The sequence below is a fragment of the Podarcis erhardii genome (genome assembly GCF_964252035.2).
Source record: "Podarcis erhardii genome assembly, chromosome: 7".
Taxonomy (NCBI): domain Eukaryota; kingdom Metazoa; phylum Chordata; class Lepidosauria; order Squamata; family Lacertidae; genus Podarcis; species Podarcis erhardii.
In genome coordinates, this window is record NC_138511.1 from 89,641,258 (window position 1) to 89,667,900 (window position 26,643).

General features: G+C 50.9%; 1 protein-coding gene across 3 annotated transcripts in view; it reads right to left on the reverse strand.

The window, feature by feature from the left end:
• Positions 1-310: 310 nt before the first annotated feature.
• Positions 311-26,643, reverse strand: part of PPP1R13L (protein phosphatase 1 regulatory subunit 13 like) — a 50,182-nt gene continuing 23,849 nt past the window's right edge. For 2 of the 3 annotated variants that reach the window (XR_014158327.1, XR_014158328.1), the window contains exons 3-14: positions 21,548-21,678; positions 19,735-20,305; positions 18,248-18,346; positions 16,786-16,883; positions 14,656-15,052; positions 13,264-13,814; positions 12,396-12,533; positions 9,567-9,700; positions 7,134-7,300; positions 5,025-5,224; positions 2,300-3,952; positions 311-2,263 (exon numbers count right to left, since the gene is read on the reverse strand). Coding sequence is in view for 1 of the 3 variants with exons in the window: in XM_081868821.1 (XP_081724947.1) it covers positions 3,914-3,952; positions 5,025-5,224; positions 7,134-7,300; positions 9,567-9,700; positions 12,396-12,533; positions 13,264-13,814; positions 14,656-15,052; positions 16,786-16,883; positions 18,248-18,346; positions 19,735-20,305; positions 21,548-21,678 (2,525 nt within the window). In the remaining 2 variants the exon portion in view is untranslated. Of the gene's footprint in view, positions 3,953-5,024; positions 5,225-7,133; positions 7,301-9,566; positions 9,701-12,395; positions 12,534-13,263; positions 13,815-14,655; positions 15,053-16,785; positions 16,884-18,247; positions 18,347-19,734; positions 20,306-21,547; positions 21,679-26,643 lie in introns of all 3 variants that reach the window. The other variant, XM_081868821.1, reaches the window with a different exon arrangement.

Here is a 26,643-nt window from a genome sequence, read left to right on the forward strand (position 1 = left end):
TTGACTGGGGACTCGCCTTTGCTCAGCGCTTCCTAGCGGAGAGGTGACGATGGTTTTCCTTGCTGCATCCCCTTTGCCGGGTTGCTGCGCTGTGGGAACCACCGCTTGAGGCTTCGTTTGGCTGCTGATTGACTAAAATCCCTTATTTTGGCTGCTGATCCCTTATTTTTGAGGCTGCTGGTCCCTTATTTTCAAATCTGTAAGTTGACAGCTATGCTGGGGTGTGCGCACAAAACCCACCCTCCTCCCTACCCCAATACCTCCACAATTCAGCAGAGGCACTTGTCCGATAAATGCAACGCATCGATGATCCAGTTAGTCCACATTTATTATTATTTTTTAAAACACACTTTTTAGATATAAGCAGTTACAAATACATCATCAACAGAAAAGTAATCCCCCTCGCCAAAGAGTGTGGCTCCAGTTTTATGCCTAATACAATATCCATTACACGCTACAGGTGCAAAAACAGGAAGCGAGAGTAATTCCAGGGGGTCCCTGTGCATTTCTGGAGGGCAGAATCAATGCATGATCGATTGTACACGGTGAATAACCATGTTGCATTAAAAGGAGTGCCTTTCCCCCATTTGAGGTTCTCATAGCAAAGTGGTAAATTTGTTCATAAGTTCCAAATTTATGTGATCCAGTTCCTAGATAAGAGAGTTTAGTATCTGGGATATTTCCAATGATTCCAATTCTCCCTTTTCCCCCTAGGCTTAGAGTAAACTCTTTTGCTTTGTGTGCATTTCTGTTTCGTTTCAAGCTCCCGTGGTAGTATTTCTTGTAGTAATTTGAGCGTTAATGTTACTTTTCTCCTTTTTAATGCCACATTTTTTACTAATACAGATTCCATGGACAAAAGCTTCAAACGTGTCTCAGATTATTGCTAGGGTTTGCCCTCCCATTTAATGAAAAAGGAATGGACTCTCCTTGAGGAGTTTTTCCCTTTGTGGTATTTCTTTCTTTCTGTTACCCAATTTCCCGTGAGTCATGTTGAAAAATTGTCTTGACAGGGGCAAGATCAGAGAACCCCATCAAACCCATCTCCAAAAGAGGCCCATCCCTTGGAAATATTTAATTGTGTAGTCTTGCATGACTTTTATTTCTAGCAGACATGCGTGGAGAACCCCTGAGATCAGGGTTAGCTATTCTCCAAGAATCGAAAGAATATATTCACAAAATATTAAACGGAGGTGTCCTGAAAGAAGGATTACAAGGAGTCAGTGTTGGAGCAGTCCAATTTTTAATAGTTAGCTCTATGTTTTCCCAGCCAGTGTCCTTGATAGAAGCACAAACCCAAAATTCTCCCCCTGCAATCCTTCCTGCAAATAGAGGAATCTTTTTACAGCAGTTGCATGGAGGAGCCTGTGTCTGGGCTGGGGGTGCAACCTTCCAAGGCTATAATATCCAGGGGATACAGAACACTGGCTTCATATCTGTTAACCCACCACCTCCAAGTACTCCATACTTTTCATTCGTTTTAAAATGCCACCCCTGGCTGCGATTTGAGCGATCTGCTCGGCTAGAGGTGGAGGGGCTTGTCTCTCTTATGGCGGCTGACCGGCCTTAGCAGAATAAGTAAAGGTAAAGGGACCCCTGACCCTTAGGTCCAGTTGTGACTGACTCTGGGGTTGCAGCGCCCATCTTGCTTTATTGGCCGAGGGAGCCGGCGTACAGCTTCCGGGTCATGTGGCCAGCATGACTTAAGCCACTTCTGGCAAACCAGAGCAGTGCACGGAAACGCCGTTTACCTTCCCGCCAGAGTGGTACCTATTTATCTACTTGCACTTTGACGTGCTTTCGAACTGCTAGGTTGGCAGGAGCTGGGACTGAGCAACGGGAGCTCACCCCGTCGAGGGGATTCGAACCGCCAACCTTCTGATCGGCAAGCCCAAGGCTCAGTGGTTTAGACCACTGCGCTACCCGCGTCCCTCCTAGGCAGAATAACAGCCCACAAAATAAGGTAGGGAGGGCGTGGGGCAGCTTGCCCAAGGAGGGTGAGTGTCAGGTGTGATGGGAAGACTTTAGGAGTGGGAAAAGGCAGAGCAAAACAGAGCTTCTGCAACTGAGCCGGGGTTTCCTTTGCAGTCGGAAGGGAGGCATCCCACCTCTGGAGCAGAGACCACGCTTGACATGAATTAAGTCTTGGGTTCAAACCGGGGCCTTTCCAGCTAGGAAGATCAGGGAGCTAGTAGCAGGAAAGGCGTCTCTCTGCCAGAGAGACAGCTGCCAGTCCGTGTAGGCCACATTGGGCTAGATGGAGCTGTGTAGAAGGCAACACCCTCTTGGTGAGGCAAACTCGCCAAGGCACAAGCTCCCTCGTGGCTCCCATTTGTGCAAAAGTCAAAAGAGCAGAAAGCAGTGGATTTTGCCCAGGCCACGGTCCCATCCTGCGGAGCCCTCCTCCTGGGCAGAGAGGGAGCTCTCCTCGAGGATCCCATTGAAACTGCGAGTCCCAGGGAAGCGAGGTCCTATTCTCTCATGTCTCCAGTTTCAACGCTGGGACAGGGAGCCGGAGATTCGTGGAGGGAGAGCAACGCAGCTGAGCAACGATCGTAGAAATGAGAGGGGGAAGCAGCTGCCGTTGCCCAAGTTCTCATGCCGAGGCCCAAAGGAAGCTGTTGGCGATGTGGCCAGAGCTGGGAGCAGAGAGGTCAGCTGGTGGTGGACGTGTCCAGAGAGGCAAGGAAGCCAAGGGGATGGAGAGAGGGTCAGGCACCTCTGAATATGCTCAGGGTAGGAGCTGGGAGGGAGGGATGGGGGCAATCTCTTTGAGAGGCAAGGCCTGCTCCAGCAGTGGTTGAATTTATGGGAAGGATTCCCCCAGAGGTGCGCTATGTACCCCTTGGGCAAATCAATTAGTCACCCCAGCATCTGAATTTTCGTTTGGATGAATGGGGCAAAAACCTTCCAGCCGAATCCTAAGCTAGAATCCTAAGTGGTGGGGGCTTTCCTTCCTTGGAGATTGGGATTCCCATCCACCAGGGGTTCCTCAGCTAGATGGTTGGGCTAGATGCCTCTCAGGGACTCCCTTAAAGGTAAAGGTAAAGGGACCCCTGACTGTTAGGTCCAGTCGTGGCTGACTCTGGGGTTGTGGCGCTCATCTCGCTTTACTGGCCGAGGGAGCCGGCGTACTGCTTCCGGGTCATGTGGCCAGCATGACTAAGCCGCTTCTGGCGAACCAGAACTGCTAGGTTGGCAGGAGCAGGGACCGAACAACGGGAGCTCACCCCGTCACGGGGATTTGAACCGCCGACTTTGATCAACAAGTCCTAGGCTCTGTGGTTTAACCCACAGTGCCACCTGCGTCCCAGGGACTCCCTTATAACACTACAATTCTATGCAAAACAATTAAAAATACCATAGTTGTCAACTTTCAGATTTGAAAATAAGGGATCAGCAGCCTCAAAAATAAGGGATCAGCAGCCTCACCTGTCCTGGGAACAGTCTACGGGATAGCTAACAATCCGGGATAGCAGCAGGAAGCAGCGGGAAATGGCACTGGGATAAGGGAATTCTCCGAAAAAAAAGGGAAGGTTGACCGCTATGAAATACTATCACCCTTCCTAGCGTCATGGCAGGTCCTTAACGGAAGCAGGAGGAGAGGAAGGCAGATAGTAAAAAAAATAAAAAATCAGGTCAGACCCTCTCCTTTTAGGCATGCTTTTCCAGACACACACACACACACACACACACACACACACACAGCGAGAGAGCCAAGGGATTCGCCATCTTCTCATGTCTCTCCCTTCCCTCCACCAATACAGCGCAGCGGAGGATGCCAGACAGCCGCCCTCCTGAGGCAGGCAAGGCGATTCATCCGCACTGTGAAGCTGTTCTTCGGGATCCTGTCCAGGCACATTCCTCAGGTTCCTCCTGGGATGGCAGCGACGGGGTTCCTCGCTCCGAAACGTCACGCCTTCCTCTGCTGCGGCCTCACCCTGGGGAAGAGCTGCGGAGGAGAGAAGCACAGGTGGGTTGCGTATTTTGGAACGGAGCAAGCCCAGGAAGGCAGAGAAACCCGCATGCCAGGCTGGATCCTGGTGGCCGCAGGAAGCTCATCGCTGGTTAACAACGTAAGCTGAGGCTCACCCAGGTGCTTTTACGCAGCAGCTAAACTGGTGACTGGGAGCAGCCGCCGAGACCACATAACACCAGTCCTGAGAGATCTGCATTGGCTCCCAGTACGTTTCCGAGCACAGTTCAAAGTGTTGGTGCTGACCTTGAAAGCCCTAAATGGCCTCAAAGGCCCACTATACCTGAAGGAGCGTCTCCACCCCCATCGTTCTGCCCGGACACTGAGGTCCAGTGCCGAGGGCCTTCTGGCGGTTCCCTCCCTGCGATAAGTGAGGTTACAGGGAATCAGGCACAGGGCCTTCTCGGTGGTGGCACCCACCCTATGGAACACCCTCCCACCAGAAGTTAAGGAAATAAACAACTATCTGACGTTTAGAAGACATCTGAAGGCAGCCCTGTTTAGGGAGGTTTTTAATGTTTGATGTTTTATCGTGTTTTTAATATTTGGTTGGGCGTCCCCCAGAGTGGCTGGGGGAACTCAGCCAGATGGGTGGGGTATATTATTATTATTATTATTATTATTAAGCATAAACAAGGGACCCTCACACATGTGTGTGTCTTTTAAAAATTATTTTTCTTTTTGACAAAGTAATAATCCTAAATAAATAAGAATAACTATTGTAACTTTCCAGCCTCCCAGATTTTCAACGCCTCTTGCGATGGTTTGACCCCTTTCTGTTTTAACAGTACAAATTCTACAAACACTTTCCATATCTCCTCAAAATCATTTTTCCTGCATATTCCCCATCTTACCTTAATGGCACATGTTAATTTATCATTAACAGCTAAATCCCACACCTCTTTATTCCATTCTTCCATTTTATATTCTGCTTGCCCCTTCCACTTGCTAGCTATAATAATTCGTGCAGCTGTCAACATATTTGTGAAGGAGTCTTCGTAGCCTGCAAACCTCCCATCACATCCTCGCGCGTGTCTTGAACACTCACCCCGAAGTAGTTCTTGGGCACATAGCCCTCCTGGCCGTAGAGAGATGCCCACCACCAGTCTGTTTCGTCGGGGTTGTCGTGGCGCAAGACGGTGACCGGCTCGCCCTCACGGAAAGACAGCTCGTCGCTGAACTCGGCGCTATAATCCCACAAGGCGTAGACCACCCCGTTGTTCATCAGGCCCATGTTCTGCTCAACATCTGCAAAGTGGAATGGGGAGCCCCCCAAAATGTGGATCAACATTCATTCAAAACTCATGACTTCACTGCCGCCCACCATCTGAATCCTAGAATTGTAGTGTTAGGTGCTCTGCTTCTAGATCAAACGCATCCATTCTGAAGGAAATCAGCCCTGAGTGCTCACTGGAAGGACAGATCCTGAAGCTGAGGCTCCAAGGCTTTGGCCACCTCATGAGAAGAGAAGACTCCCTGGAAAAGACCCTGATGTTGGGAAAGATGGAGGGCACAAGGAGAAGGGGACGACAGAGGACGAGATGGTGGGACAGTGTTCTGGAAGCTACGAACATGAGTTTGACCAAACTGCGGCAGTGGAAGACAGGAGTGCCTGGCGTGCTCTGGTCCAGGGGGTCACGAAGAGTCGGACACGACTAAACAACAACAACAACATGCTCTGCCAGGCACCCCCAAACTCAGCCCTTCAGCTGTTTTGAAACTACAATTCCCATCATCCCTGACCACTGGTGCTATTAGCTAGGGATGATGGGAGTTGTAGTCCCAAAACAGCTGGAGGGCCGAATTTGGGGGTGCCTGCTTCCAAACACCACTTGCTGGAAACCGGGGTGGGTAGAGAATTGCCCTTGTGCTCAGGGGTCCTGTTTGAGAGTTTCCACTTTGGGGGAACCTCATTGGCCACTGAGAGAAGAGGACATTGGAGCAGATGGGCCTGATCCAGCAGACATGCTCTTGGTATGTCCGCATGGAACCTCCAGGTCCAGGAGCAGTCTATCCAGATCCCCGGGTTCTTAGGGGTATTTGGCCACCGTGAGGGCAGGAGGCTGGACTAGGTGGGCCCCCTTTGGCCTTATCCAACAGCTTCTCCCCACAGCTCAGAGACCCATAGCCCGTTTGTTTGTTTTGCCCCGTCTGGGGAAAATTGCCAGACTAAATTTGCAGCTGCGATATGTATAATTTAGGACATGGAAATGTTTTGCAGCTGTGTGGCACAGGACTTTCCGGTGCATCCACACAGAAACATATCATTTTACTTCAGCTCGCTTGTGGAAACAGCTCAGAGGCAGTGAAAGAAGGAAAGCAACAGGAAGAAGATGAAGAAGAGTTTGGATTTGATATCCTGCTTTATCACTACCCGAAGGAGTCTCAAAGCAGCTAACATTCTCCTTTCCCTTCCTCCCCCACAACAAACACTCTGTGAGGTGAGTGGGGCTGAGAGACTTCAGAGAAGTGTGACTGGCCCAAGGTCACCCAGCAGCTGCATGTGGAGGAGCGGAGACGCGAACCCGGTTCCCCAGATTACGAGACTACCGCTCTTAACCACTACACCACACTGGAACTATTAGAAATGACTATCAAAAGCAGCAGAGATATGAGATGATCAAAGCCCACCCCTGAACTCAAAGCATGGGAAGCCCCAGCAAAAGATTTATAATTCGGCAGAATATTTGGATTACCTATATGAAATGTATATGTATAATTTTCCATTCTTAAGGAAATCAGCCCTGAGTGCTCACTGGAAGGACAGATCGTGAAGCTGAGGCTGCAATACTTTGGCCACCTCATGAGAAGAGAAGACTCCCTGGAAAAGACCCTGATGTTGGGAAAGATGGAGGGAACAAGGAGAAGGAGACGACAGAGGACAAGGTGGTGGGACAGTGTTCTCGAAGCTACCAGCATGAGTTTGACCAAACTGCGGGAGGCAGTGGAAGACAGGAGTGCCTGGTGTGCTCTGGTCCAGGGGGTCACGAAGAGTCGGACACGACTAAACGACTAAACAACAATATGTATAATTTGGAATATTTAATGTGATTTGAGTGGATTGTTAAAATGGAAAATTTAATACAAGTTACTATTATTTTATTTTTTTAAAAAGGACTTCCTGGTGCCTTTCCCATGTGCCCTCCTGCCGCCTCACCTGCCAGGTAGCTGAAGCAGTCGCTGTAGCCCTCACGGTACGGGTCGCACTTCTCAATGGCCATGCTGCCGTCGCTGAAAGTTGTGGCGAAAATGGCCGCTCCGTGCTTGACCAGGGCTACGCAGATGGCCGTATCGTTGCAGGAGGCAGCGCAGTGCAGGGGTGTCCTGGGAAAGAAAGGGGGGGTGGAAAAACACCCAAGCTCAGTTAAGGGGGGTGTGTGTGTGTGTGTGTGTGTGTGTGTGTGTGTGTGTGTTTGTGCCCTGTTCGTGGCGGACGGGTGTGGGGGATTCCCTGGTCCTGAATGGGGCAACTCTGCCCCTGAAGGAGCAGGTGTGCAGCCTGGGAGTCATTTTGGACTCACAGCTGTCCATGGAGGCGCAGGTTAATTCTGTGTCCAGGGTGGCTGTCTACCAGCTCCACCTGGTACGCAGGATGAGACCCTATCTGCCCGCGCACTGTCTTGCCAGAGTGGTGCATGCTCTGGTTATCTCTCGCTTTGACTACCGCACTGCGCTCTACGTGGGGCTACCTTTGAAGGTGAGCCGGAATCTACAATTAATCCAGAATGCGGCAGCTAGACTGGTGACTGGGAGCAGCCGCCGAGACCCCATAACACTGGTCCTGAAAGACCTACACTGGCTCCCAGTACGTTTCCGAGCACAATTCAAAGTGTTGGTGCTGACCTTTAAAGCCCTAAACAGCCTTGGTCCTGTATACCTGAAGGAGCGTCTCCACCCCCATCGTTCAGCCTGGACATTGAGGTCCAGCACTGAGGGCCTTCTGGCGGTTCCCTCATTACAAGAAGCGAGGTTACAGGCAACCAACCAGAGGGCCTTCTCAGTAGTGGCGCCCGCCCTGTGGAACACCCTCCCTTCAGATGTGAAGGAAATAAGCAGCTATCCTATCTTTAAAAGACATCTGAAGGCAGCCCTGTTTAGGGAAGTTTTTAATATTTAATGCTGTACTGTTTTTAACATTTGATTGGGAGCCGCCCAGAGTGGCTGGGGAAACTCAGCCAGATGGGTGGGGAATGAATAAATAAATAAATAAATAAAATAGTTTAACTGCAATTCCTGCATTGTTGGACTAAATGGTCACTAGGGTTCCCTTCTACAGTTCTGTGGTTCTGCATCTTCCTCCTGGGGGATGGCGGGAATGTAGGGAGAGAAGGAAGCTGTGGAGCATTGCAGCTGCACTTCCTACCTTCCCCCAGGGAATAGCTGCAGCCCGATTGCTGACAAAAGCCAAGGGCTTGCCAGGAGAGAACACCTGTGCTCAGATATCCGCACTCGCTGCCAGGTTGAAAGTGTTAATAACTAGTACACAAAGCCCTTAACAACTTGGGAAACCGGTTTGTCTACGAGATCACTTCACCCCACAAACACCCACTCAGGTCGGTGGATCTGGCCCTGTCCCAGGTGCCCCATATTCTCCGTTCTGCATCTGTAGATGGCTTACTGCGGCAGTGCCTACACTTCGGAACTCCCTGCCTCATGATAAGACAGGCGCCTTTGCTGTAAAGCCCTTTCGGCACTTGCTAAAAACGTCCTTGTTTAGACAAGCCCACCCGGCTGCTCAGAAAACTGGGCCATTTTTTCTTTTTAGGCGATTGTTATTGTAACTTTCTAAATATTGTATTATTATTATTTTAGGACGCAGGTGGCGCTGTGGGTTAAACCACAGAGCCTAGGAATTGCCAATCAGAAGGTCAGCAGTTCGAATCCCCACGACAGGGTGAGCTCCTGTTGCTCGGTCCCTGCTCCTGCCAACCTAGCAGTTCAAAAGCACGTCAAAGTGCAAGTAGATAAATAGGTATCGCTCCGGCGGGAAGGTAAACGGCGTTTCCGTGCGCTGCTCTGGTTCGCCAGAAGCAGCTTAGTCATGCTAGCCACATGACCCGGAAGCTGTACGCCGGCTCCCTCGGCCAATAAAGCGAGATGAGCGCCGCAACCCCAGAGTCGGTCACAACTGGACCTAATGGTCAGGCGTCCCTTTACCTTTACAGTGGTTCCTCAGGTTACATACGCTTCAGGTTACATATGCTTCAGGTTACAGACTCCGCTAACCCAGAAATTGTGCTTCAGGTTAAGAACTTTGCTTCAGGATAAGAACAGAAATCGGGCTCCAGCGGCATGGTGGCAGCAGGAGGCCCCATTAGCTAAAGTGGTGCTTCAGGTTAAGAACAGTTTCAGGTTAAAAACGGACCTCCAGAACGAATTAAGTACTTAACCTGAGGTACCACTGTACTATTATTATTTTATTTATTACATATGTACACCTTCCTATACCTGAAGGGTGGTTCACAACATAAAATTATGCTCTCTAAAAGACACAGAACGCATAATGAAAATGAAAAACAAGGAAAACCCAAGAATCCTAAGAGCAACAATTTAATTTGAGGATTTTTGGATAAATAAATAAAAAGCTCACCATCCATGGCTGTCCGGGGAGTTGACGTTGGCCCCAATGTTGATCAGGTAGTCCACGATGTTGTAGTTGGCACCGCAGATGGCATTGTGGAGAGCAGTGATGCCCTCGTCATTGGGCTGACTCGGGTCGTTCAGCTGGGGGGAGAAGCAGGAAAATGCACTTTTGGAGGGTCCGTGTGCTTGTGTGTGTTTCAGCTCCCATGGTTTTATTTTACTTATGATAATAATCCTATACAGTGGTGCCTCGCAAGATGAAATTAATCCGTTCCGCGAGTCTCTTCGTCTTGCGGTTTTTTCGTCTTGCGAAGCACGGCTATTAGCGGCTTAGTGGCTATTAACGGCTTAGCGGCTATTAACGGCTTAGCGGCTTTAAGAAAAAGGAAACAAACTTGCAAGAACTCGCAAGACGTTTCGTCTTGCGAAGCAAGCCCATAGGGAAATTCGTCTTGCGGAACGACTCAAAAAATGGAAAACTCTTTCATCTTGTGCGTTTTTCGTCTTGCGAGGCATTCGTCTTGCGAGGTACCACTGTACCGCTACAGTCGTACCTTGGTTCTCAAACGCCTTAGTTCTCAAACGCCTTGGTTCCCAAACGCCGTAAACCCAGAAGTGTTCCAGTTTTCAAATGTTTTTCTGAAACCAAACATCCAATGCGAAGGTCGGCAATTGTTTCCGGGGCGCCTGCACCAATCAGAAGCTGCGCCTTGGTTTTCGAACATTTCGGAAGTCAAATGAGCTTCCAGAATGGATTACGTTTGGCGCTTTCGTTTTTGCTATTTATTTGGTGTTTTTGTTTTTGAGGCTTTTTCATTTAATTTGTTTTTGCGACTATGTGGAACCCAGTTCAGCTACTGACTGATTGTGTGACTGTGTAAATGGATACAACCCCCCATCCAAACAATGACTATCATCAGTGTAAGTAAGAAAAAAAATATTATTTTTATTATCTACAATACTGTCTTATTTATTTTATAGTACAGTACATTGATTATTGATTTCATTTTATGGATCCATGGTCTCGTTAAATAGTAAAATTCGTGTTCAATTGCTGTTTTAGGGGTTATTTTAAAAAATCTGGAACGGCTTGAACCGTTTTGCATTACTTTCTATGGGAACGTGTGCCTTGGTTTTGGAATGCTTTGGTTTTGGAATGGACTTCTGGAACGGATTAAGTTTGAGAACCAAGGTACCACTGTATTCATTAAAAAGATATCAGAGCCACAAAAGTCCTATGGCAAAAACCACATGAATATGTTAAGGTCAGAGAAAAGGTGACCAAGGAGGGACGTGATGGAAGCTCATAAAACTACACATGGCACTGAAAAAGTGGAGAAATTAAAGGCGTGTCAGAAGCTACATGAGTTTATAAAACGATGCATGCCAAGGAGAAAGAAAGGAAAGGATTCCCTGCCTCTCTCCTGGACTTGTGGACATCCAAGGATGCTGAACGTTGGAAGATTCAGGACCGATAAAATAAAATCCTTCTTCACGCAGTGCAAACTGTGGAACTCCCTGCCACTTGAGAAGAGGCTGTTGGGCCCTTCTGGTCCAGCGACCTGTTCTCACAGGGTCCGACCAGATGCACAAAGAGAAGCCAGCAATCAGGATTCAAACACAATAGCAACTCTCCCCTCCTGCGGTTTCCAGCAATGCATTGTTGCCTTCTACTAAGGACACTGAGTACAGCCATTGTGGCTAGAAGCCATCAATAGCCCTCCATGAATTTGTGCAGTCCTCTTTTAAAGGCATCTAGATTGGTAGCCTGTTGTCTTTGTCCATGGCGTTTTCTTGGCAGGGATACTGGAGTGGCTTGCTGGTTCCTGCTCCAGGAAATGAGGGTGAAAGAGGAGAGCGCAAAATATGGTCTGAAGCTCAACATCAAAAAAGCGAAGATCATGGCCACTGGTCCCATCACCTCCTAGCAAATAGAAGGTTAAAGAAATGGATGCAGTGAGAGATTTTACTTTCTTGGGCTCCATGATCACTGCAGATGGGGACAGCAATCACGAAATTAAAAGACGCCTGCTTCTTGGGAGGAAAGCAATGACAAACCTAGACAGCGTCTTAAAAAGCAGAGACATCACCTTGCCAACAAAGGTCCCTATAGTCAAAGCTATGGTTTTCCCAGTAGTGATGTATGGAAGTGAGAGCTGGACCATAAAGAAGGCTGATCGCCGAAGAATTGATGCTTTTGAATTCTGGTCCTGGAGGAGACTCTTGAGAGTCCCATGGACTGGCAGAAGATCAAACCTCTCCATTCTGAAGGAAATCAGCCCTGAGTGCTCCCTGGAAGGACAGATCCTGAAGCTGAGGCTCCAAGACTTTTGGCCACCTAATGAGAAGATAAGACTCTCTGGAAAAGACCCTGATGTTGGGAAAGATGGAGGGCACAAGGAGAAGGGGACGACAGAGGACGAGATGGTTGGACAGTGTTCTCGAAGCTACCAGCATGAGTTTGACCAAACTGCGGGAGGCCGTGGAAGACAGGAGTGCCTGCCGTGCTCTGGTCCAGGGGGTCACAAAGAGGCGTCTTTTAATTTTGTGGCTGCTGTCCCCATCTGCAGTGATCATGGAGCCGAAGAAAGTAAAATCTCTCACTGCCTCTATTTCTTCCCCTTCTATTTGCCAGGAGGTGATGGGACCAGTGGCCATGATCTTCGTTTTTTTGATGTTGAGCTTCAGACCATATTTTGCGTCTCCACTTTCACCCTCACTAAAAGGTTCTTTAATTTCTCCTCACTTTCTACTGTCAATGTTGTGTCATCTGCATATCTGAGGTTGTTGATATTTTTGGTTGTCCCCAAAGATAAGCCCCCCCAAAAAAACTCACCTCCTTCATGGCTTCCTTCACGACTTCCAACTCGCCAGTCAGGGCCGCATCCAGCAGCAGCACCAGGGGGTTGAGTCGCGCCCTCTTTGACAGCCGCTTCCGTGGGGAGGCCGCCTTGCGCAGCACCGAACGCTTCTCCTGTTGAATGGCAGACGACAGGCAGCCATCAGCAGCGAGGCCGCCTTGGGAAGGGTCAACAACCCACACACAGCCAATCCCCACTCCCTCTGCCTTTCGAAGCCAAAGCTCAATCCAGCGTGTTGTTTTTTTAAAAGCCACAAGTGCCTCTGAGCAGGTGGAAACTGCAATTAATCCAGAATACGGAAGCTAGACTGGTGACTGGAAGCGGCCGCCGGGACCACATAACACCGGTCCTGAGAGATCTGCATTGGCTCCCAGTACGTTTCCGAGCACAATTCAAAGTGTTGGGGCTGACCTTGAAAGCCCTAAACGGCCTCAAAGGCCCAGGATACCTGAAGGAGCATCTCCACCCCCATCGTTCAGCCCAGACACTGAAATCCAGCTCTGAGGGCCTTCTGGCAGTTCCCTCATTGTGAGAAATGAGGTTACAGGGAACCAGGCAGAGGGCCTTCTCGGTGGTGGCGCCCGCCCTGTGGAACACCCTCCCTTCAGATATGAAGTAAATAAGCAGCTATCTTCTTTTTAAAAGACATCTGAAGGCAGCCCTGATCAGGGAAGTTTTTGATATTTAACGCTGTATTGTTTTTAACATTTGATTGAGAGCAGCCCAGAGTGGCTGGGGAAAGTCAGCCAGATGGGCGGGGTATAAATAACAAATTATTATTATTATTATTATTATTATTATTATTATTATTATTATGCGGCCCCACGCCTGCCATAGACCTACCGGACTGGGCAAAGGACTGAAGCTCACGGGGCTCTCTGGCAGCGGTGGAGGTGGGATGGGGGGTGCCGGCATTGGTGGCAGGGGGGCTGCTGGAATGGGGGCCACAACAGCCCCTGGCGACTTCTGTTCCATGGCCTCAGTGATGGGCGAGAGCTCCGTCTGCGGGGATGCTTCTCCGGCCAAGCCAGCGTCATCTTTGCGGGGGTGGTGGTGGAAGAGGCGGCTGATGATCTGGCGGTACTGGTTCTTGTGGGTGGGGGGCAAGACGGGGCCGGGACACTGCTCCATGGATCCACGGCGTTTCAGGGGCCGGGGCATCTCAGCCAGGACCCGTGCCACCTCCTCAAACTCGGGCACTTTCTGGGCCTCGGGGGGCAGCAGAGGCTGGAGGCGGGTGGGGCTCAGCGGCCGGGGGACCTCTTCCGCCTCGGCTGGCTCCCCTCCCGGAAGGAGGTTCTCCAACTCGGCCTCCGTGTCGCCCGTGGTCAAGACGATGGGGACGATGCGGACGGGCTCGGACGGGGGGCTGGCCGCTTTGGCGACGCCGTTCCCTGGAAGAGAAAGAAGAGAGGGGTCACCGCTGGGAATGCCGTTCCTAGGGAAGGGAGAGCTTCCTGGGAAATGAATGTTGGAGTTGTGGCGTCGGAAGGGACCCCTGGGGTCATCCAGTCCAACCCGCTGCAATGCAGGAATCTCATACAGGGGAACCTCGGTTTTCGAACGTCTCCGTTGGCGAACGTTTCGGAACCTGAACGCCGAAAACCGGAAGTAACAGCTTCGGTTTTCAAACGATTCTCAGAAGCTGCCGCACAGCTTCTGTTTTGAGTTTCCCTATTGTATTGTGGCTTCCTGAGTCATAAAGATAGAAGGTAGCTTTGATGTAGTTTAATCTTTAGATATATCTTAAGGGCCAGGAAGAGAGTTCACAAGTAGATGGTAAATACTGCCATTCCTTCCTCTCCAGTTTATTCCTGTTTATGACCTCCGTGGATTTGCTGACTCCATTCCTCCTTTTATTCCTATTTTATTTACTCTGAATTACATATGCATGCTCAAGTAGGAAATAGTTTCTTTGTCGTTAAAAGAATTTCTTCTGATCTGAATTTGTCCCACGTGGGTTTTTTCGAAATGCTCAGAGGAAATCTGATTGGTTCTTGCGAACACTGTGTAAAAAGTTCTTTTGTGAATAAAACGACCTGGGCCAAGGGGTGGACAGGATGATTATTATTGGCACTCCTCCCAGAGTCTTGCTGGTCAAGCCTCTTGTGTATTTTATTAATCAGGGTCCTATCCTTCCTTGCTTTTGAAACGCTACAAGAAGAGAGAGAGGCAGAAGAGAGTTGATGCAGCCGAGAATAGTATTGGCCTCTTTTGCTGCCGCGTGACGCTTACCTTCGCTCCCGAGCGAGGCCATGCGCAGGTGGTGCTGGCTCTGGGGCAGAGTGGGCTGCATCAGCTGCTTGTGGAGGGAGCGGAGGAAAAGCGAGGAGCCCGGGGGGCCCTGGGGAAGGGGGAACTTCTGCCCAGCTGCCCCGTACTCCCAGAAGGCGTTCTGCAACCGGAAGATCATGGAGAGCGGCAGGGGTTTGTGGCGCTTGGGGAGGCTGCCCTGCGGGTTCGGGGGCGGCATGGGGATGCGGGAGATGGGCTGCCAGTTGCGGGGCAGGGTTCCCGTCGGGTTGCTGGGGAGGGAGCGGCGGAAGGAGGTGTCCGGGCGGCGCTCGCTGGCGAGCGGGGAGACCTTGTAATTCCTGGGCAAGGTGGCGCTGTGCATCCCATAATTCTCCTCCTAGGGGAGAGGAAGCAAAGAGAGGTGAGACATCCCATCTAAGTCCCTGTTTTTGAAGTGGCCCTAACAAACTAGGAACCTAGATAGACTGCCCCTGCACCTGGAGGTTCCATAAAAACATACCGTATTTTTCGCCCTATAGGACGCACTTTTTCCCCTCCAAAAATAAAGGGGAAATGTGTGTCCTATGGGGCAAATGTAGGCTTTCGCTGAAGCCTGGAGAGTGAGAGGGGTCGGTGTGCACCGATCCCTCTCGCTCTCCAGGCTTCAGGCAGTTATCTGCAAGTCTTGGGAGCCCATGGGAGTTCCCACCGGGCTCCCAAGGCTTGCAGACAGCAGCCTGCAGCCTGAAACCCAGGGAGCGCAGCGGAGTGAGCCCCAGGCTTCAGGCAGCTCTCTGCAAGCCGTGGGAGCCCAGCGTGACTTCCCGCCGGGCTCCCTAGGCTTGCGGATAGCAGCCTGTTCTGGGGGCTGGGGTCGGGGGTCGGGGGAAGCTCGGGCTTCCCCTGCCCCAGCCCCGCGCCTGGGGGGGAAATAAAAATTCTTTTCTTTATTTCCCCCCCCCCCAAAAAAAACTAGGTGCACTCTATGGGGCGAAAAATACGGTAATCTATTTTTTTTTATGCTTTTTTATTGATTTTTATTTAACAAAAACCAAACAAAAAAATACAATGAAGTTCCACAATCTTATAGACACTTATTTTCACAATGCTCTACTGAGCGCGGACTTCCATAAAAACATAATCTAGTCCAGCCTCCTGTTCTCACAGTGACCAACCAAATGCCCATTATGGGAAACCTGCAAGAAGGATTTGAACAAATATCTACCTATTACATTTTTCGCAAATCCGTATCCCCTCCCCTTACTTTAATTTGTCACCATCGCCCGTGATTTCAACCTGACATTTGTCGCAGGGTTCCCCAATGAGCGCCCTCCCCTGGAAAGTCTTCCTTGAGAGGTAGTGTCATGTAGTGGTTAGAGCGCTGGACCAGGGGAGACTGGGGTTCGAATTCCCGCTCAGCCATGAAGCTCCCTGGGTGACCTTGGGCCAGCCTAACCTACCTCGCAGGGTGTCGTGGAGAATTAAATGAGGAGAACAAGAAAGGAAAAAAAGTGGGATATATGTGAAATGAGTAAACCCCACAGACCATAGCTGTCAACTGTCCCTTATTTGGCGGGAAACTCCCTTATCCCAGCGCTGTGTCCCGCTGCTGTCCCTTACTGACGATGTCCCTTAAATTTCCCGGGTTTCAAAGGAAGCAGCTCCCCTCCCTCCCTCCCTCCCTCCCTCCCTCCCTGCCAACCAGGGAGGAGGGAGGCTCCAACTGTGTTGCTTGGCTGCATTGCTCACCCAATAAGGAGTCTAAGAACGACTGGGGGGGGGGTGGAGCTTGCATGCCTTGTGCCCATCAAATCGGCCGCGTTGCCTGGGGACTCGCCTTTGCTCAGCGCTTGCCAGCGGAGAGGGGACGGTGGTTTTCCTTGCTGCATCCCCTTTGCCGGGTTGCTGCGCTGTGGGAACCACTGCTTGAGGCTTCGTGTGGCTGCTGGCTGGGCTTTCTGCCTTTGGCTCGGAGGGGCTCAGAAGTTGAACATACCTGTGCCCTTTGGAAAATCCCTTATTTTGGCTGCTGATCCCTTATTTTCGAGGCTGCTGGTCCCTTATTTTCAAATCTGCAAGTTGACAGCTGTGCCACAGACCCAAAGGGGAGCCGCGCAGGCCCAAACTTACCTTGCTTGGCCCAATGCCCCCGTCTAAACTCGATTCCCTCCAAGGAGACAGCGGGACGCCTGCCAGACTCTGGCGGAGCCCCAGGTGGGTGTCTCCTCCTGGACGGGGGGGGGGGAGAGAAAGAGAGACTGATTGGGGATGGGATGTTCAGTGCTGGATAAACCATTAAGCAAAATAAGCACTTACTTAGGGCATCGAGGAAAGAAGGGGGGGGGGCAACCACAGAAATTTCCCATTGCCGGATTTTTACCATTAACGGTCAGAAATGGCTCAGCTGAGCATTCCTTTTCTCAGCTGAAGTCTATTAGAAATCCCCGCAAAACAACTATGCGACAAGGCAAGTATAGGAGGAGATGTGTCACGTGAGATTGGTTTTGAGGTTCTGATCAAAAGACTTTGCAATGAGAAAAAGTTGGAGATTTTTTTTTTCCAAATGTAACGAAAGTGGAAGTTATAATAAATAATAATAATAATAATAATAATAATAATTTTTTATTTATACCCTGCCCTCCCCGGCCAGAGCCAGGCGCAGGGCAGCTAACACCAGTAAAATTACAATAAAAACATAATTGAGGGGGGACAATTTAAATACAGGTTAAAAATACAATTTAAAATACAGCCTCATTTTAATAATAGCCCATACATCAAGACCATAAGGGGAGGGAAACGTAAGGGTCAGACTGAGTCCAAACCAAAAGCCAGGCGGAACAGCTCTGGCGAACCAGGGCAGCGCACAGAAACGCCATTTACCTTCCCGCTGGAGTGGTACCTATTTATCTACTTGCACTTTGACGTGCTTTTGAACTGCTAGGTTGGCAGGAGCAGGGACCAAGCAACGGGAGCTCACCCTGTCGCGGGGATTCGAACCGCTGACCTTCTGATCGGCAAGTCCTAGGCTCTGTGGTTTAACGCGTTCCTACTGTAAGTTTCATTGAATTTCAAAAATTGAAATTTTATTTGACAGTTTATTATTGCCTATAGAGTGGTGCCTCGCAAGACGAAATTAATTCGTTCCGTGAGTCTCTTCGTCTTGTGGTTTTTTCGTCTTGCAAAGCACCCCTATTAGCGGCTTAGCAGATTAGCGTTTTTAGCGGCTTAGCGGCTATTAACGGCTAAGCGGCTATTAGTGGCTTAGAAAAAGGGGGGGGAGGGAAACAACTCGCAAGAACTCGCAAGCCCATAGGGAAATTCGTCTTGCGAAGCACCTCAAAAGACAGAAAACTCTTTCGTCTAGCGGGTTTTTCATCTTGCGAGGCATTCGTCTTGCGGGGCACCACTGTATTTTGAATTAGATATATATGGGGGGGGGCCTCTAAAGGTCTTAATCGGGTGCCCCAGCAGCCTGGCTGCCCCACCACAATGCCCTTTCCTTGCCCCCCACTTTGCCTCCTGCCTGCCTACCCAGTGACGCTTCGAAACGTCTCTTCATCTCCTCCCTCCAGAGACCCCAGCCAACACTCACGCTCATAACCAACTGGGTGGGCCGCCTTCTTCTCATACGCCACGTCCAGGTCGGATTCATTCCACCCTTTCTGCACCCTCCTCCGGATCACAAGGTCATCTGCAGAGAGGGAAATCTTCAGAGTTCCACCCGAGGACTTTTTTCGGGGATACACCGTCGCCATCCCTTGACCCAGAACCTATGGGTCACCACGTCTTTCCTGACCTTCCAGCCCAGCTGTTTCCAAAGCTTTTCAAGCCACTGAGCTCATCCCCAGTGCCCCTTATTATTATTATTATTATTATTATTATTATTATTATTATTCCTGAAGGAGCGTCTCCACCCCCATCATTCGGCCCGGACGCTGAGGTCCATCACCGAGGGCCTTCTGGTGGTTCCCTCACTGCAAGAAGTGAGGTTACAGGGAACCAGGCAGAGGGCCTTCTCGGTGGTGCCACCTGCCCTGTGGAACGCCTTCCCACCAGATGTCAAGGAGAAAAACAACTACCAGATTTTTAGAAGCCATCTGAAGGCAGTCCTGTTTAGGGAAGCTTTTAATGTTTAATAGGTTATTGTATTTTAATATTCCGTTGGAAGCCACCCAGAGTGGCTGGGGAAGCCAAGCCAGATGGACGGGGTATAAACAAACAAACAAACACACAAACAAACAAAAAATTATTTATTAGACACTATATACTGCCCTATACCCAGAGGTCTCAGGGCAGCTCACAGAACCTACCCTATTATATTATATTATATTATATTATATTATATTATATTATATTATATTATATTATATTATATTATTAATTATATTTATTAGAACCTACCCTTTATTATAAAGAAGCCACATTCAGAAAGCAATTTCATGACCCACCAAGGCCGATAACACAACAGACTTTGAATTGCACACTTATCCAAAATCCAATTACCGTATTTTTCGTCCCATAGGACGCTCCGTCCCATAGGACGCACCTACTTTTTTGGGGGGGAAATAAAGAAAAAAAATTTTTCCTTTATTTCCCCCCCAAAAAACCAGGTCGGGGAACAGTGGGATGGGGGTGCTGCACCTCCCCGCTGTCCCCCGAGCTTGTGGGGCTGGCCGATGTCTGCCTGGCGCGAGGGGTGCTCTGCTTCAGGGTGCCCCCGCGCGTCGGACGGCAGGCTACTGTCCGCAGCATGGGGAGCCCTCTGTTTCAGGGCGCCCCACGCGCCCCCCCCCATGCGCAAGGCTTGCCGACACCAGCGCGGAGCACGAGGCGGCCTCCAAAGGATTCAGGGAAAGCCTGAATCCTCTCCAGGATTCAGGGAAAGCCTGCATTCGCCCCATAGGACGCACACACATTTCCCCTTCATTTTTGGAGGGGAAAAAGTGCGTCTTACAGGGCGAAAAATACGGTAATTCTGTTTCGTTAACTTGATGAAACGGATGGGCTCATGACCCAAAGGCTAGCAGTCCCACCCCCACCTCAAAAGTGCCCCCCCCCCAGTCCTCGCCTGACCTTTACCTTGAGACCGGAAAGGTGCGAAGGTGCTGGGTGGCGACGGATACAGGCTATGGCTCTCGTACGGCGGCGGCAGAGGCGGCCGTGGCGACGGCACCCGGTCCGGGAAGAAGGACTGGGGCGCAGCTCCTTCCGTGGGCATCCGTGGGGAGCTGGCTCGGCCCAGCGTCCCGCCATAGGTCTTGTAGTCATACTGGCGCTCCAGGGAGAGGCTGGGCCGCAGGGAGCGGGGAGAAGCTGTGGGGCTGGGCGCTGTCTCGTAGGGTACAGGCAGCACCTTGGGCCGGGGGGACGGCAGCGCCCGGTCCACCTCCGGCTGGAGGAAGAGGGACGGCCGCGGCGAGGTGGGGCGGCCCAGCGGGGATCTGGGTGCGAGGAGCTGGCTGGGGGACGGCGAGCCGTAGGTGGAGCTATGTGCGAATCCCGGCACCGCTTCCCCAAAGGAGTAGTGGGCGCTCTCTGTGGTCTCCGACGACAGGCTCTTGCGGGGGAAGAGGGGCAGCGGGGAGGGGGCGATGGGACTCATCCTGCCCTGCAGCTCGTGCGATGGGCTGGTGCTGAATCTCTCCATAGCCTGCCAGGAACAGAGAAAGGAGATTGGGGCGTGACTCCACAACGACCCCACCCCCGCCAGGTCTGGTAAAATCAGAGCTGGCAGCCACAGGCCAGGGTTGCGGGACTTGGTTGGCAAGCAAGGTGGCCCCACAAGGCTGCTTGTGGGGACCCTCTTTGGTGTCCCCCCCACCTCCAATTCCCCAACAACTAGCTTCTCTTGAAGATACTTGCAAGAACATCCAGAAGAGGCTGCTGTATTTTGTTGTAATATTCATGAAATGAAGTACCGTATTTTTCGCCCTATAGGACGCACTTTTTCCCCTCCAAAAATGAAGGGGAAATGCGTGTGCGTCCTATGGGGCAAATGCAGGCTTTCCCTGAAGCCTGGAGGGCGAGAGGGGTCGGTGCGCACTGACCCCTCTCGCTCTCCAGGCTTCAGGAGAGCCGCAGCGCCAGTCCCACAAGGTCGGGGGACAGCGGGGAGGCGGAACGCTGCCATCCCGCTGTCTCCCGATGTGGTTTGGAGGCTGACGGCGGGGAGACACGTGCTTCTCCCAGCCGCCAGCTCCGCAAGCTCCGGGGACAGCGGGGAGGCGCAGCGCGTCTTCCCGCTGTCCCCGGACCTGGTCTGCAGGCGGCCGGCGGGGAGAAGAGCGCTTCTCTCCGCTGCCGGCCCCACAAGCGCCTGGGGGGGAAATAATTTTTTTTCTTTATTTCCCCCCAAAAAAACTTGGTGCGTCCTATGGGCCGGTGCGTCCTATCGGGCGAAAAATACGGTACTAGCAAAAATTCTTTTGATGCATTAATTCTATCATGCAATCACAAGCTATCACTCGGCTTTGCAAAGGACCTTAAGGTCCATGAATAATCGTAGTTTAGAGGTCCCGGGCCCTAAGGAAGTCAGATTATCCTCCACCAGGGCCAGGGCCTTCTCAGTGATGGCTCCGACCTGGTGGAATGCTCTGTCCCGTGAGACCAGGGCCCTGCAGGATTTAACCTCCTTCCGTGGGGCCTGTAAGGCAGAGCTATTCCACCTGGCTTTCAACTTGAACTTAGCTGGTTCTTTTATTCTCCTTCTCTTCCCTCCCCTTTTATGAAGATCACCCGCTCTGAGACCCCACAGCTAATTCTCCCCTGGTCTCCTCGCTGGCCCAAGTAGGACTAATTTAGCCAGCTAGCCCTGGGGATCATCTAATGTTTATTGGATGGGTGCCGGTTCCAGGACCGCCCCCACCCCGAGGCTCCTTTGCTGCCTCCGCACCTTGAGCTGCCCGAGAGGCTGGGCTGGGTTTTCTGTCCAGAGGGACTCCAGTTGCTTGGAGAGCTCGTCCACTTTGGCCACCGCCGTGTCCAGTTCCAACTGCTTCAGGTCCATGTGCTTCGAGGCCAGAGCTGTGGTGGGGAATGCAAGAGAGGAGGGTAAGAGAGGGAGAGGAGAGGCAGGTCTCTGCCTGGGAGGCGGGTTGGGCTAGATGACCTCTGGGGTGTTCCCCGACTCTAAAACTCTACCATTTTTGAAACGAAGGAACCACGACACTTGGTTCCCGAAGGATGCCTGGAACCAGAGATGTTCAGAGCAGGGCTAGTGGTGGTCCAAGATGCCAATCACCACCGAGGGCCAGACACAGCTCTCTGACTGGCCCTTGGACCTCACCTTAGCCGCCCTCTCCCCCCCCCCCCAGCCCTGCTGAGATGACGTGAGCGCATGTAGAGAGCCTAGCCTACTGGGCAAGGGAGAAAATCCACAGGTGTTGCTTTTGTCCATTTGGCCCCGCCTACCATTCACATGCGGCCCCCCAGAAGCGAATGTGGCCCCCAGGCCCTCCAAGCACTCTCTGCTCCTGCCCCAGGAAGGAGAGCACCAATTGATAGAGTGCGAGACTCTGGGTTGTGGGTTCGAGCCCTAGGTTGGGTTCGAGCCCTAGGTTAGGTTTTAAATCAGAACCAGTGAAAGCGGTGAAGGTCCTGTGTGAGTGTCTGGAGGCGGTTGGAGGATGGATGGCGGCTAACAGATTGAGGTTGAATCCTGACAAGACAGAAGTACTGTTTTGGGGGGACAGGAGGCGGACGGGTGTGGGGGACTCCCTGGTCCTGAATGGGACAACTGTGCCCCTGAAGGACCAGGTGCGCAGCCTGGGAGTCATTCTGCTCACAGCTGTCCATGGAGGCACAGGTCCATTCTGTGTCCAGGGCAGCTGTCTGCCAGCTCCACCTGGTATGCAGGATGAGACCCTCCCTGCCCGCAGACTGTCTCGCCAGAGTGGTGCATGCTCTAGTTATCTCTCGCTTGGACTACTGCAATGCGCTCTACGTGGGGCTACCTTTGAAGATGACCGGAAACTGCAACTAATCCAGAATGCGGCAGCTAGACTGGTGACTGGGAGCGGCCGCCACGACCACATAACACTGGTCCTGAGAGATCTGCATTGGCTCCCAGTACATTTCCGAGCACAATTCAAAGTGTTGGTGTTGGCCTTTAAAGCCCTAAACGGCCTTGGTCCTGTATACGTGAAGGAGCATCTCCACCCCCATTGTCCAGCCTGGACGCTGAGGTCCAGCGCCAAGGGCCTTCTGGCGGTTCCCTTATTGTGAAAAGTGAGGTTACAGGGAACCAGGCAGAGGGCCTTCTTGGTAGTGGCTCCCTGTGGAATGACCTCCCATCAGATGTGAAGGAAATAAGCAGCAATCTTATCTTTAAAAGACATCTGAAGGCAGCCCTGTTTAGGGAAGTTTTTAATATTTAATACTGTATTTTTTTTAACACTCAATTGGGAGGTGCCCAGAGTGGCTGGAGAAACTCAGCCAGATGGGCGAGGTATAAATAATAAATTATTATATAATTATATGATTCTACGATCTACCGTATTCCCCTTTTTCGCAAGAATTTTGGCCCTGACATGTGGGTGGAACAAACAGAAAACGCGATCACAAAATACTGGACAGCCTAGGTAAAGGTAAAGGGACCCCTGGCCATTAGGTCCAGTCGTGGCCGACTCTGGGGTTGCGGCGCTCATCTCGCTTTATTGGCTGAGGGAGCCGGCGTACAGCTTCCAGGTCATGTGGCCAGCATGACTAAGCCGCTTCTGGCGAACCAGAGCAGCGCACGGAAACGCCGTTTACCTTCCCGCCGGAGCAGTACCTATTTATCTACTTGCGCTTTGACATGCTTTCGAACTGCTAGATTGGCAGGAGCAGGGACTGAGCAACGGGAGCTCACCCCGTCGCGGGGATTTGAACCACCAACCTTCTGATCGGCAAGCCCTAGGCTCTGTGGTTTAACCCACAGCACCACCCGCGTCCCACTGGACAGCCTACCAGGATCCTATTTAGGATTTCTGTTTAAATGGATCTTGATTACCGGACTAGGGTATGGCAAAGGCCTGGGTTCGAATTCTCACTCGTTTGCATGAAGACACCATGGGTGTTCCCTTGGGCCAGCCGGTGCCTCCCTCAGCCTCTCCTCCCTTGCAGGGTTGTTGCGTGAGGACGAAACAGGAATGGAAGGAGCTGTGTGCACCACTTTTGAGCTGGAAAGTGGGATGACAATGTAATAAACCAATAAATAGTTCTGCTAAGGATCTGGGGGAACCAGATTTCTCTCCAATGGTTTTTTAGCTGCCAGAGGGGACTTGGCACTTTACGGCGCTGTAGCAGATAAGATCCAAGCAGATACACACAGAAACACTCCTCAGCCACCAGGCTGCAAAATTCCTAGCAAGTGCCACGCATTTTTCCCGGAAAGCCGTCTACGGCACCCCCCAGGGAAGGGAGGCCCATGCGGCAGGATCAAGCCTGGTGCCTGCTCACAGAGTCACACCGGCCTTGCAGTGCGGGCCCAGCCCTCCTGGTTTCCTCACCCGTTTGCCGCGGGGCCATTACGCCACCTGCCTCCTGGGCAGGCTCAGCGGGCTACAAAGGGTTCGGCCGAAAATGCCGCAGGAATGTCAAGACAAGCCCAGGACGTCCCGGCAAAGAGCCCCGCTTTGCTCGCAGCTATGAAATGCCGGGCCAGTTGCCAAGTGAAGAAAATAAAAATTAAAAAGGGCAGGCGTTTGCTCCCATAGAGCAACACACACCAGCAGGCTTTGCAATACTGAATGTGTGTGTCAAAACAAAAAAAAATTCCTTCCAGTAGCACCTTAAAGACCAACTAAGTCAGTTCTAGGTATGAGCTTTCGTGTGCATGCACACTTCTTCAGATACGAAAGCTCATACCTAGAACTGACTTAGTTGGTCTTTAAGGTGCTACTGGAAGGAATTTTTTTTGTTTTGACTATGGCAGACCAACACGGCTACCTATCTGTAACTGAATGTGTGTGTGTGTGTTTTAAAAACATTTCTGAGTCACTTTTCCCGGCAGAGCCTGAGCAAAGTGGCTTACACACACACTTTTGTATTTTTAAATTGTTCGCACTGTGGGTTAAACCACAGAGCCTACGACTTGCCGATCAGAAGGTCGGTGGTTCGAATCCCCGCGACGGGGTGAGCTCCCGTTGCTCGGTCCCTGCTCCTGCCAACCTAGCAGTTCAAAAGCATGTCAAAATGCAAGTAGATAAATAGGTACCGCTCCGGCGGGAAGGTAAAAGGCGTTTCTGTGCGCTGCTCTGGTTCGCCAAAAGCGGCTTAGTCCTGCTGGCCACACGACCCGGAAGCTGTACGCCGGCTCCCTCAGCCAGTAAAGCGAGATGAGCGCCGCAGCCCCAGAGTCGGCCATGACTGGACCTAATGGGCAGGGGTCCCTTTACCTTTTAAGTATGTTATTTTGTATTTTTGGGTTTTATAAGGCTAACATTCTACTGCCTTTTCAATGTGTTTCTGGGGGGGGGTGTTGTTTTCTTGCTTTATATATTTTTTATCCTGCGAACCCCCCTGAGATCTTGTGAAAAAGGGTTGTATATAAATTTAATAAATAATAATAATAACCTCACGCTCTTTTAACTTGTGCGGTTCCAACCATACGCGGTAGCAGGCAAGGGGGCTGAAATTGCGCAAGTTGCATCGGAGCAAGGCAGAGAGCTCAAAAGCTCTTTTTGCGCCAGGTCTGCTTCAGGTTTGCTGGCACAGAAAGAGCGTTGAAGCTCTCTGTCTGGCTTGGGGAGGAAAGGCGTGCTCAGTGCACCAGCTCTGAGACGCTCTTGTGAGATCCTGTGGGGCCGTACGAGTTTGTGTGAGATTGGCTGCAAGCACCCCTAGCGTGCTGAGACAATCTTGCCCAGAAAGCAAGGAAGAGGGCTCTTTTTGTGCCTGCTTGGGGTTCCCTGGCTTGTCGATATTCTTCTTAAATTGTCGTGCCCAGAACTGGACACAGTATTCCAGGTGTGGCCTGACCAAGGCAGAATAGAGTGGGACTATCCTTGGACTATGGACTTCTGTTGATGCAGCCTAGAATAGTGTTAGCTTTTCTTGCTGCTGCATCACACTGTTGACTAATAATAATAATAATAATAATAATTTATTATTTATACCCTGCCCATCTGGCTGGGCTTCCCCAGCCACTCTGGGCGGCTTCCAACAAAATATTAAAATGCATCAAACTTTAAAAGCTTCCCTAAACAGGGCTGCCTTCAGATGTCTTCTATTACTTTTATTTATTCATTTAATAAAGTTGTATTTTAAAAATTAGAACAAAAATAAAAATAAAAGCTTCCCTAAACAGGGTTGCCTTCAGATGTCTTCTATTATTTATATTTATTTATTTATTTAATAAAGCTGTATTTTTAAAATTAGAACAAAAATAAAAATAAAAGCTTCCCTAAACAGGGCTGCCTTCAGATGTCTTCTAAAAGTCTGGTAGTTGTTCTTCTCTTTGACATCTGGTGGGAGGGCGTCCCATAGGGCAGGTGCCACCACCGAGAAGGCCCTCTGTCTGGTTCCCTGTAACCTCACTTCTCGCAATGAGGGAACCGCCAGAAGGCCCTCGGCGCTGGACCTCAGTGTCCGGGCAGAAAGATGGGGGTGGAGACGCTCCTTCAGATGTTTAGCTTGTGGTCCACTAAGACCCCTAGATCCTTTTCACATGTATTGCTGTCGGGTCAGGTGTCCCCATCCTAAATTTGTACGCCTGGTTCTTCCTGCCTAAGCAGAACCTGACATTTGTCCCTGTTGACAAAAGAACTGCCCATACTGAGCTAATTGCAGCAGAACAGCAGTGTCTTCTGTTCCTCTCTCCCTCTCTGGCATTCCTGTTTGCTTGAGTGGAGATCTAGTGTCTGTGTCTTGATTTGGGCAACCGGGACAGATTTGCCTCCCGTGTCAAATCTTAGGTTGCAAAAGTCCCTTTGGGGGGGGGGCAGGACACTCTCCTCTGCTACTTTGCAAAGTAACATATGCATTGGAGAGTGTTTATTACGATTATTA